This window comes from Camarhynchus parvulus, chromosome 20 (assembly GCF_901933205.1).
Source record: "Camarhynchus parvulus chromosome 20, STF_HiC, whole genome shotgun sequence".
Taxonomy (NCBI): Eukaryota; Metazoa; Chordata; class Aves; order Passeriformes; family Thraupidae; genus Camarhynchus; species Camarhynchus parvulus.
This window is the reverse complement of record NC_044590.1, coordinates 2,042,417-2,065,578: the sequence shown is the minus strand read 5'-3', so window position 1 is coordinate 2,065,578 and position 23,162 is coordinate 2,042,417. Positions and strand designations below refer to the sequence as shown.

The 23,162-nt window shown below is 46.9% G+C and overlaps 1 protein-coding gene across 2 annotated transcripts; it reads right to left on the bottom strand.

The window, feature by feature from the left end:
• Window positions 1-43: 43 nt before the first annotated feature.
• Window positions 44-21,331, bottom strand: DOK5 (docking protein 5). 2 transcript variants are annotated; one of them, XM_030963525.1, is made up of 8 exons: window positions 21,129-21,331; window positions 11,384-11,491; window positions 7,159-7,273; window positions 6,952-7,071; window positions 6,064-6,253; window positions 3,341-3,476; window positions 2,117-2,237; window positions 44-638 (listed from the first exon to the last, which is right to left on the bottom strand). In XM_030963525.1, exons 1-8 carry the CDS (start codon window positions 21,192-21,194, stop codon window positions 532-534), a joined length of 963 nt encoding a protein of 320 aa, XP_030819385.1. In that variant the 5' UTR covers window positions 21,195-21,331; the 3' UTR covers window positions 44-531. The 2 variants fall into 2 exon arrangements, with proteins under 2 accessions (XP_030819385.1, XP_030819386.1); XM_030963526.1 differs by having other exon boundaries at window positions 6,064-6,214.
• Between the last annotated feature and the right edge of the window lie 1,831 nt (window positions 21,332-23,162).

Sequence of the window (23,162 nt, the reverse complement as noted above, 5' to 3'; positions counted from 1 at the left end):
CCAACCAAACAAAAAAAACACCCAAAAACCACTGCACTACAAATTGCGTGGGACTTTTTTATTTTCAATGTTTACAGAGATGTAAATAAATACAGGAAAGAGGAGATTCTTTTAAAAGAAATCAATCAAGTCTTCAAACAGGAAAAATTGTATCCAAGAGCTGCTTCAAACTGGCCACCATTCCAGAGGTCAGGGTAACAATAATGGGAATAACTCAAGGTAAGCACTGCCACAAATCGGTGTCAGGAGCCAAAATAACCACACTACAGCAGATTCTCACATATTTACAACATACCTATCATACAAAATCAGTGGGAGTGTTCAGGGAGTGATTTCTCCTCTGTCCAGGGTATATAAAAGATACACCAGAGGGTTTGGTGGCTTGGTTCCTCTCCCCAACATCCACAGCGTTTCTGCTTTTGGCAAAGTTTAAAAAATCCTTTGTATTGCGGGAATTCTTCATCCAACCTGGACTTTTCTGTGTTTCCACCCTCGGTTGCCATCAGCCCTGTCATGCCCTGGGGCAGCTGCTCAGAGGGCAGAGGCGGTGAGGCTGTGCCTGGGCTCCTCTCGCTGCTCTGAGCTGCACGATGGGAAGGTGTCCGTGGGGCCATGGAGCTTCAGGGGGCTGGGAACACCTTCAGAGAGCCAGGGGGGGAAAAACAGCCCAGTTAAACACAGCACCCCAGCAGGACTTACACACACATCAGTTAATTCAGTCTAACCCTGCTTAATCTGCTGCTCCAGCTCAGAAATACCCACGCAGATTTTCTTTACCCCCTCCTTCAGAACAGAAACTTTTATAAAAATCAAATTGATAACTTTTTTTTTCAAAGTTCTGACGTGCATTTAAAACGTAAAAATGCTCTTTTAGATCTTTTTTTTTCCCAGTCTAGCAAGCAAGATATTTTTCTAAATATAAACCAAGTGGTTTGTACCCCTGCAGTCTATTTCTCTCGTGCCAGCTCCGTGCTGGATTATAAATAAAGGGCTCGGTGGAAAAGCACAGACTGTGCCCCGGGCTGCCACCAGCAGCTCCTCCTGCCATGCCCCCATCCATGAACAGCTCCGGGCAGGCAGGGAAGCGCTGCTTCCATCCTCCATCCCTGCTCCGCACGGAGCTTTCCGTGGGCTGCCTGCCCCCTCTAGTGTTGGAAAGAAAGAACCGGGAAAATATTTCCTTTAAGGCTTTTGCCTTTTTGTTGTTGTTGTTGTTGTTGTTGTTAGGGTTTTTAATTCTGAAAACAAACACAACTCCACGGAGCTGACTTTGGCCCGGCTCCTCTGAGGTCTGAGCATCTCCTTTGATTTCCCCTCGTTTGCCCTGTTCTGGGGGATGTGGTTGTTTTGGGTGAGTTTTAACAAGCACACAGGATGAACGATGAAGGTTCTCAGGACAAGGCAGCCATGCAGAGGAGGGGAGCCAGGTGGTACAAAAAGCACTGAGAGTTTGGGGCAGGTCTGTCCTGAGCCTCCTCTGCTCCAGGACGAACACCCCCAGCTCCTCACAGCGTTTGTGCTCCAGACCCTTCCCCAGCCGTGGTGCCCTTGCTCCAACACCTCAATGTCCTTCCTAAAGCGGGGACACGGCACCCAAACTGTCCCTGCTCCTGCTGGCCACAGCATCCCCAGCTGTCCATCCCAAACAGGACACGTCCTTGTCCCCAGAGAGCTGAGCAGGGTTCAGGTGAGTGCCACCCCCATGAGTGTCACCCCCATCAGTGCCATGGAGCAGAGCAGCGTTCAGGCTGCCAGCCCCATGAGTGCCAGCCCCATGAGTGTCAGCCCCATGAGTGCCACCCCCATGAGTGCCAGCCCCATGAGTGCCACCCCCATGAGTGCCACCCCCATGAGTGCCACCACCATGGAGAACAGCAGCGTTGAGGCTGCGTGTCGCCTCCATGAACGTCACCCTCATCAGCGCCACTCCCATGGAGCAGAGCAGTGTTCAGGTTGACTGTCACCTCCATGAATGTCACCCCCACCAGTGTCATCCCCGTGAGCGTCGAGTGTCACCCCCAGGGAGCAGAGCAGTGCTCAGGCTCAGTGCCACCCTGGGCAGTGTCAGGGCTGTCCCAGCGTCCCCGGGGCAGTGCCCGGCTGGCAGTGTCCTCACCTGGCAGCCCCAGCAGGTGCCCCGTGCTGTGCTGGCGGGTGATGTGGTGCCAGTAGGCGCTGCGGGGCAGGGGCACCACGGTGCCCAGGGACACGGCCCGCTCGCTCCTCCTCAGCTGCAGCTGCAAGGCACGACAGGGTCAGCGACACCGGCAGCACGTTTGGCTCAGCAATTGCTTGTGACAGCAATTCCAGCTACACATATTGCACCAAATGTTATAATCGAGCAGAATTTAATAATGTTAACGTTAATATTAATAATAAATAATGGAATAAACTAACTTTGTACCCACAAACATTGACGAATGTGTGTGTCCTTGTTGTTTTTATCAGGAATTGTTTTTGACAGGAATTCCAGCTACACATATAGCCCTAAATTTTATCATTGAGCTAATAATAATAAATAATAATAATAATAATAATAATAATAATAATAATAATAATAATAATCCTATATAATATCTTAAACAAACTAATTTTGTACCCACAAACATCGAGGAATGTGTGTGTCCTTGTTGTTTTTATCAGGAATTGTTTTTAACAGGAATTCCAGTTATACATATTGCCTTAAATTTTATAATCAAGCAGAATTTAACAACAACAATAAAGTAGTATTATTATTATTACTACTACTATTACTAAAAATTGAACGAACTAACTTTGCACCCACAAACACTGAGGAATGTGCGTGTCTTTGTTGTTTTTATCCTTGAACGGGAATTCTAGTTATACAGATTGCTCTAAATTTAATAATTAAGCAGAATTTAATACTACTACTGCTACTACTACTACTACTACTACTACTAAATAGAATAAACTAACTTTGCACCCACAAGCATTGAGGAATGTGCATGTCCTTGTTGTTTTTGTCCTTGAGCAGGAATTCCTGTAATTCCTATAATTCCAATTATACAAATTGCCCTAAATTTTATAATGGAGCAGAATAATAATAGTAATAGTAGTAGTAATAATAATAATAATGATAATAATAATATTAATAGAATAATAATACATTGGATAATAATATATTGGATAATAATATATTGGATAATATTACTTTTAAGAATTATATGCAGTAATAGTAATATACAATCATAAGAATATTAATAATAATGTAACAATTACACTGCTAATGATGATTATAGTAATACCAATAACAATTCCCCTGAACAGCCCAGGGTGGGTGGGTGCCCAGAGTGGAACCCCCTCCCCGTGCCCGCCGTACCCTGGAGTCCTTGGCGCTCTGCAGCAGCCGCTGGTGCTGCTCGGCGATGGCCAGGGCGGCCGAGTGCACCTTCTGGTAGATGGCCTCGCCATGCCTGGTCTGGAAGATGAAGAGCCCCTCTCCCGTGTCACACATCCTGCAAGGCACCAGCACAGCCCAGGGGCAGCGGGAGGGTCCGGCCCAGAGGGAGCCAGAACCTCCCCGTGCCACCCCAAAATTCCCTCGCACCAGAGGGAGGAAAGCAGGAGGGAACAAAGTTATGGCCACCCTTTGTTCCTGCCTGTTCTCAACCAGGAGGGAACAAAGTTATGGCCACCCCTCTGTTTTCTGCCTCTTCTCAATCAGGAAAAGGAACAAAGTGATTTCCACCCCTCTGTTTTCTGCCTTTTCTCAATCAGGAAAAGGAACAAAGTTATTTCCACCCCTCTGTTTTCTGCCTTTTCTCAATCAGGAAAAGGAACAAAGTTATTGCCGCCTCTGTTTCTGCCTTTTCTCAGCCAGGAAATGGAACAAAGTGATTTCCACCCCTCTGTTTTCTGCCTTTTCTCAGCCAGGAAATGGAACAAAGTGATTTCCACCCCTCTGTTTTCTGCCTTTTCTCAACCTGGAAATGGAACTTGGGATTATTTACTAAGGAGGTAATATAAGAGTGGATCTTTATCAGAAGGCCTGCAGGGCAGTTGTGGAAAGATGCCCACAAAAGCCACCCCCACAGGGGGGGAGGGAATTTTATAATTTTTAGAAAAGTAACATAATTAATGAAGAGCTCCAATTAGGAGGACAAGTGGTGATTTGCAATTTTGGCAATTTTGCAACTCCCCCCCAGGTCAAGCCCCTCATCTGGGGTCCCTCCTGGCACTGGCTGTGCCCTGTCCATGAAATATCTCCAAGAGTGGTTTGTTCTCAGCTTTGGCTCCCAGCAAGAACCAAGAGAGCGCTGGGGCCCTGTGCCCCCAGCACTTGGAGCTCTGCTATTTGATTTGTCCTTCTGCCTAGGGAAAAGCCATGGAAAACCACTGGGAACAACAGGCCACAGAGCTGGAAATGGATGTGCAAAGAATACAGGGAACAGAGAAAAAAGGCAAAAACTAAAGGGCATCATTTGTGCCTCTGTGCAGCCCTGGTGCATTCACCGACACTCTCAGCTGCTCCTTCACAAGGGCAAAGGCTCTGGAGAGCTCCTGCACAGACCCAGATTTTTATATTTAGGCTCTATCTGGAATCTGTGTCACACAGGATTAATTTGTCTTCTCCTTTTGGACTTTTAATGAGTTCTGCAGACTTTTGTCTTCCTCTTGAAACAATAAATACAATTTTTATTTGGGTTTTTTTGGAGGTGTACGTACATATAAATATATATATATATATATACATACATGTTCCAGTAATTTAACTGGTTTTTATATTTATTTCACCATTTTAATTGGGTGTGGGAGGGTGTGTTACACTTGTTTCAATATTTTAATTTGCTCTGAGGGGGTTATATTTGTCTCAGGGTTTTAATTTGGTTTTTTTTTTTGGGAGGGTTTATACTTGTTTCAATATTGTTGGAAAATCTTAGGAGGGGTTATATTTGTTCAGTAGTTTAATTGGGTTTTTATTGTGGGGGGTTATATTTGTTTCAGTAATTTAATTTGGTTTTGAAGGGGGGGGTTATATTTGTTTCAGTATATTTACTGGTTGTTTTTTGGGAGGGTTTATACTTGTTTCCTATTTTAATTGGATGATTTTTGGGAGGGTTTGTATTTCTCCAGTAGTTTAATTGGCTTTTTTTTAATGGGGGGGAGGGTTATATTTGTTTCAGTATATTAACCACATGTTTTTTGAGCGGGTTTATGCTTGGTTCGGTATTTAAAATAGTTTTTTTTGGGGAAGGGTTATATTTGTTTCAGTCTAGTAATTTGGTTTTTTGGGAGGGTTTATACTTGCATCAATATTTAATTGCATGTTTTGGGAAGGATTCATATTTGTTTCACAATTTTAATTTGGTGTGGGGGAGGGGTTATATTTGTTCCAGTGTTTTAATTGGGATTTTGGGGGCACTTATATTTGTTTCACAATTTTGATTAAGTTTTTGGGGGGATTGATATTTATTTCAACATTTTAATTTACTTTTTGGGGGGGCTATATTTGTTTCACCATTTCAGTTAGTTTTTTGGTGGAGGGGATTTATCCTTGTTTCACCACTTTAATTGCCTGTTTTTTGGAGCAATGGCTCCAGGCTGGCCTCTGGCTGCAGATCGGCTCCCAAACCTTGGAAACCTTTGGGAAAGGCAGAGCAGCACCCAAGCCTGTTAGCGTTCGGAAACATATAACCACGAAATGCTCACATGTCCATGCTTTTATTGAGAGCTCTGGGTGTCAGGGGTATTATTCAACCCAAATCTGACTCTGACCATACATTCGAGATTAACGTGTTTTTATATCCTATCGTTACATAACTTTCGTGTTAATTATTAAACTTATATTGTTCTATTGTACACATAGATTTCAGTCAAGCATGGCCCCTCGTGGTTCCCCTTTAAATTTCTAACATAGTTTCCTCACGATTCTTCTTATGGTTGTACAACAATTATATTTAATTACTAAACAACCATCACATCTAACAATTATTTATCATACTGCTTACGCAGGTGCAGTGATGTGGCAAAACACAAAGCCTAACATTTTCAGAGTCTGCTTTTAACATTTTCCAGGGTCCCCATTCTCAAAAGGCCACCTACCTGCCCGCCTCGAAGGTGAACCAGGCTGGGTCCCGCCCGTAGCGCCGCAGGGCACTGAGAGGCCACGAGACCAGTTTGACTCTGGGATTCTGGATGTCCCAAAGACAGATATTCTCAAATGTTATCTGCAAGGTACATTCCCCATGCACATCTAAATTAGGGGATGGCATCAAATACACATTGAATCTCTCTGGGAGAAAAACAAAAGGTTAGTCTAAAATCCCTGCCCAGCACATGTGCAAGTCATTCAAGGAATTTCCTATTTTCCATCCCTATTTGTTTGCACTTAAGAGCTATTCATTCCCACACAAAGAATTCCTCCCTGTAACTCTGCAAACCCCACGTTTGGGGCAGTCAAATGCTGCACCCAAAGGGCACCAAATATTTGTGTGTGCACTCAGAGCCTGAGGAGAAGTGCACCAGCATAATCCTGGTATTTGCAAACAGCTCATAAAGTTGTGAGCAATTTGTGAATAAATCCAGTGCCTGAGCAGGTAATGAGCTCATTTGCACAGGAAAGTGGAGTAGCCATGGGCTCAGGTTTTGCATGCAATTACTGTTATTTATTGTTCTCTTTACAAAGCCTCAGCCACTGACATCACACCAAAAAACCACACAACAAATCGTTCCCATCTCCAAGAGCAACTAACTGATCTGAGAAAGGGAACTGCTACTCCAAAATAATTCTAGATAACTTATTTATTATCTCTGGTAGCAAGAGCCAAAAATAAACCCCCCAACCAACCAAAACCAACCCCCCCAAAACAAGCAAAGAGGGCTTAGAAAACCAGTTTTGCTCCTCTTTATTCCCAATATCCGTATGTACAGTCTAAAGGGCTTGAAAATAATGCAATAAAAAATTCAAAAGGTCAATATTTCTGTACCTACCACTCTGCTCCCTCTCTACTCCAGATGCCAACAAGTCAGGCTCTCCAAGGCTAATGTCATTAATTCGTGTTCCCAGGCACTCCATCTGCAGCACCTTGCACCACTCATCTGCCTCAAGCTCTGCACAAATGCCCAGAAAATCTGTGTGTGGGTACATCACGTTTATAATTTCACAATCAGTGCTCTGAGCGCGGCTGTTTGACCCACCTGAGTCACAAGCGAAGGTTCTGGAGGTGTCATCACTGAAAGAAATGCCCACTGCGTGCTTCTTGGTGCCTTTGGGCAGCCTCGAGATGTTCTTCACGTTACTGAGCTCCGTGACCTGGAGAAGCACAATTTGGGATTTGAATGAGGAGCTTGGCAAGAGATCTGTGCACTCCTGGCTGGGCAAGGGGAGGAGAGGAGGGAGAGAAGAGGGAGAGGAAGGTGAGACAGCATCAGCAGGCTCAGGATCTCTGGGATGGCTCTGGAGGAGATGCAGCCCTGCCAGGAATCACCTCAGTGGGAAATTCCAGGGGAAATTCCATCCTCCCCTGGGAGATGCAGCAGCCACGTCCTCCACTGTGGTGGTGTTCCCAGGGGTCCCAGGAGCAGGGAAGAGATGAGAATCTTGACTCCGTGTTTCAGAAGGCTGATTAATTATTTTATGATATATATTATATTAAAAGAAAATGATATATTAACACTATACTGAAGAATAGAAAAAAGGATTTCATCAGAAGGCTTGCAAGGAATGGAAAGGAATAAATAACAAAAGCTCCTGACTCTCAGAGAGTCCAGGACAGCTGGACTGTGATTGGCCATTAATTAGAAACAACCACATGGACCAATCACAGATGCACCTGTTGCACTCCACAGCAGCAGATAACCATTGTTTGCATTTCATTTCTGAGGCCTCTCAGCTTCTCAGGAGAAAAGATCCTAAGGAAAGGATTTTTCAGAAAATATCACGGCGACACTCCAGCTCTGCAGGACATCAGTGGGACACCATCCTGAGGGAACTGCAGCCAAGGGAAAGGTGGAACCAGAGCTCCCTGCAGGCCGAGCAATATTCACACGAGGGGCAGGAGAAGCACCAACCTGGGGCAGCAGGACCAGAGAGGCGGAGATGGAAACCCCAAGGATTCACCATGTGGAGCTCCAGCACTCCCAGCTCCAGCACAGGGGGAGAACAGTGGAGAAAAGCTGCTCTCTATATTATTTTTTATTGAGGGAAAATTGAGGGTTTGTTAGACTGGTCCACTTAAAAAAAAAAAAGCAAAAATAAAATCACAGTTTTTGTTATCAGAAAGTGTTTTAGTGTTAAAGATTCAGAAACAGATTTCTGTTGTTTGGAAAAAGAGCTTTTACACCCAAAGCCTTGAACGTGGTGCCTCACTCCTCACTCCCAGCTAAGTGACAGCAGGCATTAAAATAAATGTTCAACAGCTCCTTCTTAGCAGAGTGGTCAGACTGGAAACATTTCATTTGCTGCTGATACAGTTTTGTCTGGAAAACAATTACAAGTCCCACAATCCAATTTTCCAAATGGATTATTCCATAAGCAGGCAGAAAGGACTGTTTAAATGAGTCCTGCTGTTCCAAGGCAAGATTAATACAATCAGATTAAAACCCAACCCCTCGAGGGCTCAGTGTATTCCTGTCAGCAGGACACAATTAGCTCAGTTTTTATTGGAATGTTGAGGATTCTTCTGGCACATCACTACGGCAAAAGAAATAAGAATTTCTTCCTTCCTCCGGTATTATTTTGTTCGAGGATGTGGCAATTTGTGGTTGCTTATTTATTTTTAACAAGTGAAAACCAGACACTCACCTGAAGAGCAACTCTGTGCAGATTTTGCAGCCTGAATTCTAATTATTTTCCCTCCCTTGTGGGACCAAAGGAATTATGTGGGCAATTTGCTTTGTGTATGCAAATTCCCAGTTCACTCCATGAACCCCAGCTGAGTGTTCCCACATTACCTTTATTTTAGGGCACTGTGACCTTTCCACTTTTAAAAAATAGAGCAACATTAGACGAGAAAGGATTTAAAGGTTAATATTCCACCAAAAGAATTATTTCTGTTTGACACCTTATTTCTGTTTTGCACCTCCAGTGGTGAGGATGTCCCCTTTAGGGTTTTATGATGGATTAAACTTCCCCCAGGACTGATGAGGGCTCTTCAAGTTTTGGATTTTTATCAATTATTTTATCAATAATTTTATGCTATCAATAATTTTTCTCAATTATTTCATCGATAATTTCATGCTATCAATTATTTTATCGATAATTTTATGTTATCAATAATTTTATCAGTAATTTTATGTTATCAATTATTTTATCAATGATTTTATGTTGTCAATTATTTTATCAATAATTTTATGCTATCGATAATTTTATCGATAATTTTATCGATAATTTTATGTTATCAATTATTTTATGCTATCAATAATTTTATCAATTATTTTATCAATAATTAGCAATGATTTCCATAAGAATCATTCAGCTACAGCCTCATACAGAGCAGCAGGGACAAGTTCTCCTTTCCCAGCAGCTCATATTTAACACTCTCAGAAGCTCCATCATTCACATTTAAATTTCACACATTTACAAGGCTTATTTAACAAAAAAAACCTGCATTTTTATCCACCTGTGCTCTTTACACATGAGCACATTTTGCCCAGAAATGCCATTTAATATTCATTAGCTCCTCTCAGGGAGGTTTGTTAAAAATAGAGGAGCCCTGTCAGTTTGGAGAGCTGATGACTCCAAACCTCACTCAATATCCCAGCTCAGCTCCCTCTCTGCCTGAAAATACACTCAAAACCCAAATGAAAATCAGAATTTTCCCACTTTTCATCAGCCTGGAAGTGTCCAAGGCTTGGCTGGGCAGGGCTTGGAGCAGCCTGGGACAGGGAAGGGGGCCCTGAGGTGGAACTGGGTGATTTTAAGGTCCTGTCCACATGATTGGCAAAGTTCTGATAAAAAACCACACTAAAATTGTGTGTCGGTTCTCAGGGACTGATTTTGGACTTTGTTCATCATCCATTCCCATCAAATCAGCTCCTAGAGAGATCCAGAAACTCAACTGGTAGGAGAAGGATTAGTTTGAAATGAAGTAAGTGTTAAGTAGGGACAAACTTGGCTTAAAACAAAAATCCCTCTGTGGGATTTTGAGTTTTTTCATGATTTTCAATTTTTTTCAGATTTTCATGAAAATCTGAACTCAATTTTCAGGTTTTCATGGAGCCAGTGAGGCTTTCCATGGCGCTTTACCATGAAAAAAATCTGAAAATCTGAAATTTTCAGGTTTTCATGGAGCCAGTGAGGCTTTACTCTGCACATCCAGGCTGCTGGGGGTTAAACACCTGCAAGCAGGTGCTAACCCACGGAATTTCATGAAAGAAGAGAAGAAATTCCTGAATTTCTGCTTCGTTCAGGTTCCTCTTGGGTTTCACACCCATTAGCCAAGGTGCTGCTCATATATTGCATTGACACAATGGGGAAAATACAGATTTACATCAATAATTGACAGAGTTATAGTAAAATATTATAATAAATAATAATAAATAGTAATAATTAGTTAAAGTAAATGCAGTGTTTGACACAGGGCTGAAGTTCTTGCACACACTGTGTGCAAGCCCCCCCACAACAAAGAGAAAAATCTCATTATTTCTGAAGCTGCCTAATAGAAATGTGAATAATTTCTGGGCCTGATTTATTAGAAAAAGCCAAGGTTTTATGACCAACCAGCTCCAGGTTCTGTGGCGTTCAGAGGCAGGATTCCCCCAGATTTCCTCCCAGATCCCTGCCAGGGGGAGTGCAGAGCCTCATCCAGCTCCTGGGAATTCATTTATGCCCATAATTCCCAACCTTCGGTTTCTGCCTGCAATTATAATGAATTAAAAGGTTTCTTATTTCCACCTCCATGCCCAGGAGAATGACACATGGGAACTCCCTGGTGAGCAGGAGATGTGCATCATTCCAGAGCAGTGGCTGCGGGGAAATTCTCCATTCTTTTAATGCCAGTGGATTCAGCAGAGCTTTTCACTGCTGTGAAAATGTCCTTCATGTCTGCAGCTGCCTCCAAAAAGGCAAAATCCCAGGAAATGGGAAGCCCCAGGTGCCTTTGGAATTCCCACGTTCCCTGGCATGGCCTTTCCTGTAAATAGGAAGAGCAGGAGCCACTGCAAAGTATTTCAGGTGTGATTTTAAAGGGCTGAGGAGAGGAAAGGCCAAACGCTTCGGCAATAAAGTCATTTTCCACTTGCTTGCTACAAAGAACATTTATTTTGCCTCTACCTCACTGAATGAAAGCACACACAGAGGTTTAGGACCTTAAGAGTTAAAAAAAAATGCAATTTTCAGGCTAAGTAATACACAAAAGTTTAGATTTTAGTAAGTAATAAAAGTAATAAAGCAATAAAAGTTTGAGAGAACCTTGTGCCTTACCTTGTGGTAGCACCTGAAGTAGGCAGCTCGCTCATCTGAGAACTTCTCCAGCCTCTTGGGCCCTTTGCTTGAAGCTTTTTTGAACACTAACCAGCATCTCTGGTAAATCTGGAGGCACAAAAGAATAAAACTGGCATCACCACTGCCCTGAGCATCACCAGCACTCACAGAGAAGGGAAATCCTCAATCAGCTGTGGACCCCCAGGAGTTCAGAGGGAACACAAGGCCAAGCTGTGGGGGAGCTCCATCCTCCTTCTCTGGGTCCAGCCAAAAATCCTTGTGTGTGAGGAGGCTTTTTGTGAATTGTGTATTTTGTGAGCTCTGTGCATGGTGTGAATAAGGGTCGCATGAAGGAGCAGGAACTGAATAATGGACAATGAAAAAAGCAGATTATTTAAGTGTAGAACCCAGGACCATCCTGTCACTTTGCTCCCAGGGCCTAACTGAATTTAAATCCAGCTCATTTGGGGCAGGCTCTGTGCAGGGGGGTTTTAAAAGCAGCTTTTCCATCTCTCCAGCTCCTGCCACATTCCCTGCAGCCCTCCCAGAGCTCTCGGGGGAGCCCTGCCTGCAGAGCACGCAGGAATTACCAGCCCTGCCAACTGCTCACAGCCCACTCTCCATCAGCAACACCTGGCAGCTTCAAAATAAACCCAAACTGCCACCAAAATCAGTGGGATTTCGAGAGCAAAACAAAAAAATAACCAGACAGGCCTTCAGCAAGTGGCTCACAGCACAGATTCAGTGATCAGAGACCACAGCATCCCAGCCATCAAATACCATTTATTTTACTTTTTCAAGTCCATTCTCAAGCTATATAGTTGGTTTACCAGTAAACAATTAACCAATACCACAAAATATCTCTCCAAATCTTTCACAATTCATTATCAATCCCACTGAAAAACAGAATATCTAAACCAAATTTCTCCCTGAAACACCCTATGAACCTCAACATTTAGAAATCCCTAATCCTTATATTGATCCTTAATATGGTTAAGTAAAGCAGAAAAAAACTCTTCTGATTAAGGCCATCAGGGGAGAGAAGAGCCATTCCAAAAGAAGAGCCAAGAAGCATTTAGAGCAGAAACCCTCCCTTGCCAGGGAATGCTGAAAAAAAACCAGCCAGGCTGGAGCTCAGGATCAGATTTGGCTCCTTGAACATCTGCTAAGCTTTGTACAAGGCACAGTTAATTCTGGGCATGAAACTGGATAGGAGAGAACCAGCCTGGGACTGTAGCTGGGCAGGAGAAACAGCAAAGGCTTCCCTGAGGCTAAAGCTGGGCTCTGGGCAGGCAGCTGGTGCTGCCAGCAGCTGGATCTGCAGCTGGATGTGCAGCTGGATGTGCTGCCCAGCCACGGCACAGTGCTGGGAACAGCCCGGTGTGGGATCAGGGAGCTGCACTGCAATGATTCCTGTGTGCCAGAGTATCTGATTCTCCAGCTCCACAGGCCATGGGGCACTGCTGCAGCTCATTAACAGCTCGCAGAGCTCACTAATTAGGGCAGGGGATGCTCTGGGCGACAGCCACGCCAGCCCTGCCAAGGACACTCCTGCTACAGCAGGCACAGCTGGGAGCTGCCCCACGCCTGGGCTCCCTCACAAACTCAGCTGTTCACCCCCCACAGCACACAAACATCTGCAGGAGCTGCATTTCAGAGCTGCACTTGCTGTATTTCAGAGCTGGACTCGAAATTTTAAGATGACACCTCAGTAGATCCCAAAAAAAAGGCAGAAGTTGCACAGGAACAAACCCTTTCTGCCAGTAAAGCAATTTTTCCAGCACTGAGCTGTGCCAGCATCCAAAGCCAGCCAGGGGAAAAGGGCTGCAGCTGCTCCATCCTTGAGCAGCCCAGCTGTACCTGAAAACAGGATAAAAAACCTGCAAACCTGGGTGATGATGCTTGTTAGGAGCTGCCTGCAGAGCCCAGGTGACAAACACCCTGCAAGCATCCCACAGCAGATGGGAAAATGGGAATAACTTCCCACTCCGGGCCTGCTGTCACCCTCTGGCACCAGCTGTGAGCTGCAGGGAGCAGCAGAGGGGTTCCTGTGATCAGTGCAGCCCCTGCCATCCCTGCAGACAGCTCCAGGTGTGCAGTGAGCCCTGGCTCAGCACCAGGCAAATTCACCCCGCTCCTCCCCATCTCCCCACAGCCCTGCAGGCAGAGCTCAGGGCCCGGGGAGCAGCTGTGGAACCCCAGGGATGGGCAGGAAGGAGCAGATGGAGCTGCCAGGGGGTGCCAGCAGGCTGGGCTGCACCAGGGCGGGCCTTGGCAGGGGGGAGAGGGACCCTGGCACATCTGGAGTGACCCTGCCCCTCTGCTCAGCACATCTGGAATGATCCTGCCCCTGTTCTGGGCAAATCTGGAATGATCCTGCCCCTCTGCCCAGCACATCTGGAGTGATCCTGCCCCTCTGACCAGCCTGGGAGGCACATCTGGAATGATCCTGCCCCTCTGCCCAGCACATCTGGAAGGATCCCTCTGCCCAGCCCCATGAGGCACATCTGGAGTGCTGTCTCCAACTGTGGGCTCCTCAGGACACAAACCTCCTTTTTATTTGGTTTTTTTGGTTTTTTTTTTTTTTTAGGGTTTTGGGTTTTTTTGGTTCTTTGGTTTTTTGGTTCTTTGTTTTTGTTTGTTTTTGTTGTTGTTGTTGTTGTTTTGCTTTGGTTTGGTTTTTTGGGGTTTTTTGTTTTGTTTTTTTTTTCTTTTGATTTAGATGAATGGACCAATACTGAGTTAAAGAAGCACTGAGGATTGCAGAGGCAGTATTTCCCTGGTAGAATTCCCTCTTCCACCCTCTTCCATCCCTCCTGCCCTTTTCCAGGTTGCTCCATGGACAAACCCAGCTTGTATGAGTTTCTCATGTCCCAGCTGGGTAATTAAAGACACAGTTCAGGAGTTCATTCACATTTAGGAAGATGCAAACTGGACAAAGCTGCATTAGAAGTGTCTATAGAAGCTTTACACTCCTGCATTTACCAGGGAATAGCCACCGAGCCGGGAGTCTGCACTCACTGGGACGAGCTCATTCAGAACACATTAATTCAGAACATCAGCAAACATCCCCCCTCACCTTCCTGGACGCATTCACAGCAAATTTTCCTTTGCCAGACACAGAGAATTCATTGACAGTTCCCCAGACAAACACTACTTGGCGAGTGAAGGGACAATTTAACCTCTTACACTGACACTACTGAGGGGCAATACCGCTCTTTTTACCCTATTGATCTCCTGAACTGAGACAAGTGACATCATCAGGAAAACAACAACAACAAAAACCCCACCAATATTCATTTCAACGGCTTGAACTCTCACTGGCATTTCTGACAGCACTTGATGAAGCCAGACAAGAAGATAATGGAACAGTCCATCATCTTCCCCAGCATTCCTGAAGCTACACAAACACCAAATTAAGATGTCAGGCTCAAATTAAGATGTCACTCCCAGGAGCAGCCCTTGCATCTGTTACTTTCTTTCAAGTGTTTCCACAGCCTCTGCAAAATGTTATTTATCCCTGATCTCACTGCAGGGCAATGCCCCTGCACAGCAGAGGGAGAATGTCACACTGGGAAAGGAGCTGGTGATGAAAAGGCTCCAGAACCACCACAGAGTGAATTTCACGTGTTTATGATCAGGTTCCCTTTCTCTTTCACTGCCTGTGCAATCATCCCTGACACACCTTGCAGGCTGGGGCTGTCACCTCCAGAAATCACAGGTTTTTCTACCAAAGGAAGAGGAAATAGGGAAAGGAGAGCCAGGATGCACAACCAGCAGGTCAGGGAAGTGTTTGGGATAAAGGGAAAAGGGTCAGATTTGCTTTAAACTTCTTACAATAAAATATATATCTTAAACAAGCTAGTAAATGGGTAAGAAGCACTTGTTTAGGAGTCAATTCAGCCCATGGAAACATTTGGAATTGATTTACTTCACAAATTAAGCCCATCTTCCAAAGAACACAGAAGGTGATTTATCTGAAAACAGGCTTTAAAGCACAAAAAAGCCATTCCTCCTCCTAAAATGTGCCAGCATCAAAGCAAGAGTTCCATACTCCAAACCACGATCTGTATAATGTTTGGGGAAAACCAGGAACAGTTCTGAGCTTTGTCCTTTTTGGGTTTTGGTGGGGTTCTTTGGGAACCAGTTAAGACCCTCATCACTCCGTGGTGCTCCCACAAGTCAAACACCAAAAGAAACAAAATGTAATTCCACCATGGGAGCTGCAAAACTTCCTTGCACCTCCTCAGAGGCAGGCTGAGCACCCTGATCCCCCAGCCCAGGGGGGACCCCATAAGGACACCTGTCACCGTGACATTTCATGAAAAATCCCTTCTCCAGGATCTCTTCTCCTGGGAAGCTTCAGCTTCTCCCTGTTTTGCTGCTTTGGAATGTGATTTGGAGAATTGCTTACCCAGCACGTGAATTGTTTTAATTTAATGGCCAATCCCAGCCAGCTGCATTGGACTCTCTGTCATGGGTTTTTATATTCATTCCTTTCTAGCCTTTTGATGTAACCTCTCTTTTCTTTAATATAGTTTTAGAATATAATATAATATATAATATATAATAATATATAATATATAATAATATATAATAATATATAATATATAATATATAATATATAATATATAATATATAATATATAATATATAATATATAATATATAATATATAATATATATGATGTATAGTACATAATATATACAATATACAATATATATAAATAATATATAATATATATTATATACAATATACAATATAAATATAAATATATAATATATAGTATATCATATCTAATATATAATATATACATGTAATATATAATAAATATAATGTAATTTAATGTGATCTAATATAATATTATATTATATACTATAATATATAATAAATATAATGTAATGTAATATGATACAATATAATGTGATATAACATAATATATAATACAATATAATGAATACAATATAATTAATATAAGAAATGTAATATAGTAAATGTAATATAATAAATAAAATATAATAGCATAGCATAGCACATCATATAAATATATCAGCCTTCTGAGAACTTGGGAGTCAAATTCTCATCTCTCACCTCGTCCTGGGCGCCCTCCCAACCCCACAACAGACACAGACCTGGCCTCTGATCCCACATCTCTGTGCCACACAAAACCCAAAGGGTTTTCTGCCCCAGTGCCCAGAGGGAGCTGCTCTGGCCTTGGCTGGGATCCCTCCCCTCACCAGCTCCAGGAAAATGCTCCAACCTCCCCAGGAATGTTCTGGATCCCATCCCTGCTGCCACTGACGAGCTCCAAGCCATAAGAAACCTTAATATCTGTGAATATATTCTAGCACCTTATCTGGCAGCTCGGGAGAACTCTGAATTTCCAGGGGCATTAATATCCTGCAGGTTGCACTTGGTGCCTGAGAAATCTGTTCAGTTTTTCCCTCTCTCCAACTTCCAGGCTGAAAGGAGCTGCAGAGGTGAACAGAGTTTTATTAAGAAAGCTGCTTCAAATGGAGACACAGGCAACTTTTTCCCTTCTCCTTCCCCCTTCCCCCAGCCTTACATCATTCTTCTTTCCAGTTTTCACAGCCCAGGCTCTGAAATCCTCATATTAACTCGCTGGCACATGTATTCAAGCACCAAATCTCTCCCTCCATATGGTTCCAGTCCTGCAGATTGTCTCTCCCCCGCCCTACCTCTCCTCCCACAGGGTTTCACAGCCCCAGAGCTGCGCAGAACTTGTCACAGTACATGTCACAGGCAACGTGCAGCACCAGGCTCCTCAATGAGCCTGCCACAGCACTCACTTTAATTAAAACCGAGCACAGCAAGCCCTGAGAGCTCCAATCTCTCTGCAGCTTCCACAATCAATCGTTTCTGCTGAACTGGACGAGCCCTGAGCTCCGTGCAGGAGCTTCTCCTAATTTCCAGGCACAGGCAGAAGTTTTCCCATCTAAAATGAGAGTGTGCAGCCAGCACTGGTGCTCTGTGGGAACAACCCTGGACAAAAATGCTGAATTTTCCCAGCTCAGCCTTGGCCACTGTGCACCAGGGAACTCCTCACCCAGCACTCAACTAAACACAGCAAGACCCCACACCCTCCTCATTTTAGGTGAAAGTTTAATATTGCCAGGAAACCACTAATCAAAGCAAAGCAGGCAGTCCAGAAAACCGAGAACTAATTTTTTTTTTTTTTTCTGAGTTTTTTATCAATCCAGAAATCCTTGAGCACTGCTGACAGCACTTGAGCATTTCCCAGGAGCAAACAGCTGGCTGCAGAGCTGTGGCAGCCCCAGCTCCCTCCTGGCACACGCTGAGGGCTGAATTACCACAAACCCCTGCAGACAGGGGCTGCCCAGGAGCGCCCTAATGCTGGAGGACACCACATTCCTTCCCCCTGATGTGATGGAGATGTTTTGGGCCAGCCAGGCCCCTCAAGCACAGAAACCTGACCCCCACAGATCCCATTTCTGTCCTCAAGGAGGGTCACACTAAAGAGGGAACAGCTCCACTGCTGCAGCCCCAGCAGTCACATCTCCCACCAGAGCTCAGGAGTGGGTACAGAAGGGGAACTCAGCCTGGGCAGGGGGTTCAAACCCAAGAAGTGAGCCTGGAACCAGAGAGTGCAACGCAAAAAGTGAGCCTGGAACCAGCACACATTTCCCTGGTACAGCTCCTCACATTTACCAGTGCTACAAACCCCTCCACTTCAAAGATCTGCTCCTGTTTTGATTTTAATTTTATTTTTAATTGAGCCAGCCCAAGCTAAAGAGAAAGCTCAGCTGTGTTCACATCCCAAAAATGGGAAGTCAAGAACAGCTTTTCCACCAGGGAAACATCTTCACGATGCACTCCCCCTCAGAAAGGTCACACCTGTACCACAGAATGAGGCATGAAATCAAGAGCACAAAAAGGACTTGTTAGACAGAGAGAAGCCATAAAGCTTCACGCACGGATATAAATCCCTGTATCAGCTGCAGAGGCACTGAGTGTCCCCCTCCCCTGGCAGAACCCCTCCTGGCAAAGCAACGCTGATTTTCCGCTGCTTTGGAGCACCCTGGGGTTGGTGCCTGTGTCCTGCCAGCAGCTCTGCAGCACACAGCCCCCTGTGTGGCACTGCCAACGACACCCCAGCCCCACACCAGCGGCTCTGGGAATGATCTTCCTCCCTACAAGGATGGAAAGAGTCAGGAAGAGTGAGCTTTCTCCTGAATAAATTCGGCTCTGCACAAGACACGTGTGGTACAAATGTTGCTATGGAAACCATTCTATTAAATAATATTCAATTAAACTCGCACGTTTGAAGCACGCAGGAAGAGTTCAGGTGCAAAGCTAATTAGCCTAAATTCAATTTTGGAATTACAAAGTAGGGCCTTCCAGAACTGTCACGTTCCTTTCAGAAGAGGCTGGCATTTGAGCAAGCCGCTTCCCTGCACCCCTTGCATTCCAAATGTGGCACCTGCACCCCAGGCCCTCAGGAAAGCCATTTCTCCAGGGAATTTGTGGCTCCCAGTTCCCTTGGAGATGGAATTGCCACAGAGGCACAGGAGAGCAATGCTCTGATGGCAGCTGTGCCACCAGCACATGGGAGTGAATTCAGGGACTCCCACTCACATCCTGCCACACAGGAGGGAGCAACCAGAATCCTGCAGGGGCTGCAGCAGCCTGGTCCTTCCTGGTGTTTCCACAGCCTGGGGAAGTTGTCTGAGAGTTGTTCTCCTATACTCTGAAATATTTTCTTCCCTTTCCAGCACCTGGGTGTCCCACAGCCCTCCCCAGCTGTGGGAAACAACCTGTTGGCTGTTTAAACAAAAACACAACAACAAAATAATTTGTTTAAACAAAAACAAATAACAAAAAAAAAACAAACAAAAAAAAACCCAAAAAAAAAAAAAAAACCAAAACCAACCTGTTGGCATCAATTCCTCACCCTGTGAAGGAGCCAAGCTGACAGCAGCCACCGAGTGAGACTGAATTCAGCTCTCGCTCAGCCAGCCCCAGGTGTCCCATCACAGCTGCAGCCAGGAGGAAGGGGCACCAAGGAGCAGGGACAGGCTCCAGCCCTGCCTCAGAGAGCCCAGACTGATGATAATTACCCATTGCTGCACATCAGGGCACTGGGCTGGCAGCAGCTCACAGAAAGTGCCACACAGGAAGAATCTGCAGCCACATCTGCTCTCGAGTCATGGGCCAACACTTCCCAAGCTGGAAACTAAGCAGCCCTGAATTATAACCTGTGTATGGTCCATAAAAAACCCCAACAAGCCAGCAAACCTACACTTTGTAGGCTGTAGGTCCATAAAAAAGAGGAAGAATATTTCAGATAATGCCCTTTCTAATGACACCACATCCAACCCATCCGTTTTGCAGGGAGAGCAGGCTGGAGACTCAAGTCTTGCTTTTAATGTCTTTTAAAAAGGTCGATTTAAGAAGCACCTCCCAGTGTGCTCTGAGTAGAGGAAGGAGAGAAATGACTCCTTTACAGCTGTCACATGCACGTCTCCTAAGAGGGCATCCAGCCTTCCTCAGCAGCAGCAGCACCCTCAGAGGGGTCTGGAAAGCCTCAGTAAAGGAAAGGCACCAGCAGTGCCAGCATTCACAACTGCTGTGGGCTCAGATAAACCTTACTCACACCTTCACTGAGCTTCGCTGTTACAGCATGGGAAAATGCATCACAGTTTAATCTTACTCATCCTGTACACCAGAGCGAACTGAACACTGATGTGTGCTCAGTAATGGGGCTGAATCAGGACACAATTGTGCCCAATTTACTACAATGACATTCCCTCAAAATGTCACAGAATCGCGTGGTTTTACAGAATGAGCTGTGCCTGCCAGTGCAGGGATGAGAAATCCAGCCTGATGGAAGACTTCTCAATTTTTTTCTGTTTCCAAAGCAGCCAGGAAGATGCAAGTTCCCAAAACTGCGGAGAAGTCATTGCCCACAATGGGTACAGCAAGAGAAGGGAACTGTAACTGCAGTGGGTTTCAGAGGACCACAGCCACTCCCCCGAAATGAACAAATTCTGAACTGCCAACACAACAGTGTTTAATAAGCACAATAAATCACTTTCTTTCCGGTCCTGAGAGGCCAATACACCAAGTGAAATGTTCAATACACACAGAGCCCCCCTCCAGGCGCATCCCCCCGGGCCAGGCTCCCGCAGGGACACGGAGCTCTCCAGCCCATCCCCTGCCGGGACACGGGGGCTCGGGGGAGCCCTGGGCTGGAGGAGCAGCCCTGGAATTCCAGAGCTCACCCCAGCCCAGGTCCTGCCCTGCCGCTCCCGGCCCATCCACAGCCGGAACGGGGAACACGCCACGGCACCAGAACAGCCTGGAAATAACCTCAATATTACACCAGCACCTAAGGGGGGCTGCGGGAATTTTCATTCCGCGCAACTCAAGCGACTCTAAAAGCCTCGAAAACACCGCCCGGAGCTCCCGCACCCCCAGCCCTGCCCGGAGCTCCCGCACCCCAGCCCGGAGCCAAGGGCAGGGACGGCGGTACAGGCAGAGCAGCATCCCCGGCTGCCGCGGAAGAGAGAGGAGAAAATAAATATATCCACCCACACCTATACATAATGCATATTCAGGTGCCTTCATTGTTCTCTCCTCATCTTTTTGTTTCCTGCGGAAAAACCCACCCAGCTCCGTTTGCAAAAAGAGGACAAAGGAGTGGCAGGGGAAAAGAAATAAACAGCAAAATGCCCAGCCCTGGGCAGGCTCTCCCGGGCACTCACCCCCAGCCGGCGGCTCCGGATGCGCACGTAGCCCTGCTTGACGATGTCGTTGAAATTGGAGGCCATCCTGGCCCGGGACAGGCGGCGGCAGCGCCGCTCAGCCCGCCCGCATGGCCGAGCAGCGCCGGCCGCACCCGGGAGAGCGGAGCGGAACAGAACAGAACAGCACCGCCCCGGCTGGGACAGCACCGCCCCGGCTGGGACAGCACCGCCCCGGCAAGGACAGCACCGCCCCGAAAGAACAGCACCGCCCCGGCAGGGACAGCACTGCCCCGGTAAGGACCGCAACTCCTACCGCACCGCCCCTCCGAACACCCCGCACCGCCCCGGGAGAACAGCACCGCCCCCGCAGCGCCGCCTGGAGCGATCCGCACGGCCCCTGGGTGACCCGCGTCTCTCTGCACCGCCCCTCTGAACACCCCGCACCGCCCCGCACCGCCCCCGGACCGCCCCCGGAGCGCCCCTGGAGCGATGCGGACCGCCTCCGAGTATCCCGCATCTCTCCGCATGTCTCCGCACCGCCCTCTGAACGATCCGCACCGCCCCTCAGAACGCCCCGCACCGCGCTGTGGAGCGACCCGCAGCACTCCTGGAGCGATCCGCACCGCCCCCGAGTATCCCGCATCTCTCCGCTCCGTCCCGCACCGCCCTCTGAACGATCCGCGCCACTCTCGGAGCGAGTCCGCAGCGCTCTGCAAAGCCCCGCACCGCCCCGGAGCGCTCCGCTCTGTCCCGCACTTCCCCCGAGCGCTCGGCTCCGTCCCGCACCTCCCCGCACGGCCCCGGAGCGCCCCGGGCCGGGGACAGAGCTGTCCCCGCTCCTGCCCGCACTCCCCGTGCGACCCCCGCTGCTCCATGGCCGCACCCTCAGCCCATCCCGCACCGCCCCGCAGCTGCAGGCGGCCCAGCCGAAGCAAAGTGCCTGTCCCAGAAAGTCTTTCGGGTGCCTGGAATTCAGGCGGGATTCTCCGGAATCCCCTCCCAAGGACGAGGGACAGTAACCCGAGCTGCTGGGCCGTGCCTCACGCCGGAGAAGTGTCCCCGGAGCCCGAGCTGGGTTTCTACGGGCAGTGTGTGGCTGCAGTAAGGACAGGCCTTGCCTGGGATTGCCTTCTGTGGCTCCAAGTTCTGCTTTTCCAAGAACGTGCAAACAGTGCCAAGCACTCCGGAGATGCAGCAGAGAGGGGCTCCGGTGGCTCCACACGGGTTACCTGCCAGGGCTATCAACGCTATAAATACCATGGCCTGGAAAAGGGACTGCTCAGCTCTGCATAACTGCTTTTAATAGAGCCACAAATACAGCCCAAGGAGGTCAGGCAGACTCCGGGCTTTGACTTTGGGAATTGTCCTGAGGTGGAAATCACAAATGGGACAGCAGAGATGGCAGAGCAGGGACCCAGCACAGAGCACACCAGGGAGAGCAGCCCCGGCTGGGCTGAGCTCAGGGCTCTGGGGAAGAGCTGCCCATATTTGTTCAGGTCACAGAATCAAAGAATCATTTAGGTTGGGAAAGGTTATCGAGGGTAAATCACCTCTGATGGAAGAGGCGCCTGTCTGGTTTGGATGTGTGGCTCCTTCATTTTGGGCAGCCAGGAGCGATGTGGGGGCAGAGTGGTGCTCATGGCCCTTGCTTGAAGAGGTGATCGTGCTTTGTGAAATATTAATTGATGGAGTGCATTTCAGAGGGCTCTCCAGCTGAAGGACTGAGTCACTGGGGATAGAGGAGGCAAGCCTGCACTCCTCACGTTGGGATTTTACACTTCCCGCTCCTTTTCATGGAGCTTTTTTAAAGAATACATAAAACAAAACAGCTCCACCCAGAAACAGCAGGACCTTCCACCCCCATGCACCAAAACACACCAGAAATTAGAGGAATATTCTGAGATAAATCTGGAATGCGACCTTGGGGCCACCAGGTTGATCAGAGGGATGGAGCATCTCTCCTGTAAGGAAAGGCTGGGAGAGCTGGCATTGTTCACATGGAGAAGCTTTGGGGTGAGCTCAGTGTGGCCTTGCAGGGCCTGGAGGAGCCCC

What these genes read in the sequence shown, in the direction of transcription:
- DOK5 (XM_030963525.1), bottom strand. Translation starts at nt 21,194, where the DNA reads ATGGCCTCCAATTTCAACGACATCGTCAAGCAGGGCTACGTGCGCATC. An exon ending in TTCACCTTCGAGGCGGGCAG is followed by an intron (nt 3,477 to 6,063) that starts GTAGGTGGCCTT and finishes GGTGCCTTGCAG; the next exon opens with GATGTGTGACACGGGAGAGG. An exon ending in GCACCTGCTGGGGCTGCCAG is followed by an intron (nt 639 to 2,116) that starts GTGAGGACACTG and finishes GGCTCTCTGAAG; the next exon opens with GTGTTCCCAGCCCCCTGAAG.